The 339-nt window shown below is 79.9% G+C and overlaps 1 protein-coding gene across 3 annotated transcripts in view; it reads left to right on the top strand.

The window, feature by feature from the left end:
* Window positions 1–236: 236 nt before the first annotated feature.
* PDXDC1 (pyridoxal-dependent decarboxylase domain containing 1) overlaps window positions 237–339 on the top strand; it is a 32,965-nt gene continuing 32,862 nt past the window's right edge. For all 3 annotated transcript variants that reach the window (XR_775092.1, XM_010578496.1, XM_010578497.1), the window contains exon 1: window positions 237–328. Coding sequence is in view for 2 of the 3 variants with exons in the window: in XM_010578496.1 (XP_010576798.1) it covers window positions 308–328 (21 nt within the window). In the remaining variant the exon portion in view is untranslated. The remainder of the gene's footprint in view (window positions 329–339) is intronic.

Here is a 339-nt window from a genome sequence, read left to right as displayed (position 1 = left end):
GGGGGGGAGCCCGGGAAACGGCAGCGGGCGGTGTGCGGGGACACGGAGCGGGCCGCGCTCTCCCCACCCCCTGCTGTCGCGGCGCGCGGCCCCGCCGCCCCTTCCGCTGGTGCCGCTGCCCCGAATCCTGCCCGCCTGTCCGCCGCGGCGCTCTCGGCCGCGGGGCGGGCCTGGTGCCGTTCCCTAGGTGAGCGCGTTCCCCGCCCCTCCCGCCGCGGCCTCGTCAGCGCTGCCAGCGTGGAGCCGGCCGGGGCTGAGGCGGAAGTGCCCGGTGGGGAGGCGGCGCGCACCGGGGACCCCGCCGGCTATGGACGCCTCTCTGGAGAAGGTCTGGCGGGG

This window comes from Haliaeetus leucocephalus, unplaced genomic scaffold (assembly GCF_000737465.1).
Source record: "Haliaeetus leucocephalus isolate CR32 unplaced genomic scaffold, Haliaeetus_leucocephalus-4.0 Scaffold636, whole genome shotgun sequence".
In the NCBI taxonomy this organism is placed as follows: Eukaryota; Metazoa; Chordata; class Aves; order Accipitriformes; family Accipitridae; genus Haliaeetus; species Haliaeetus leucocephalus.
This window is presented reverse-complemented; position numbering and strand designations above follow the sequence as displayed.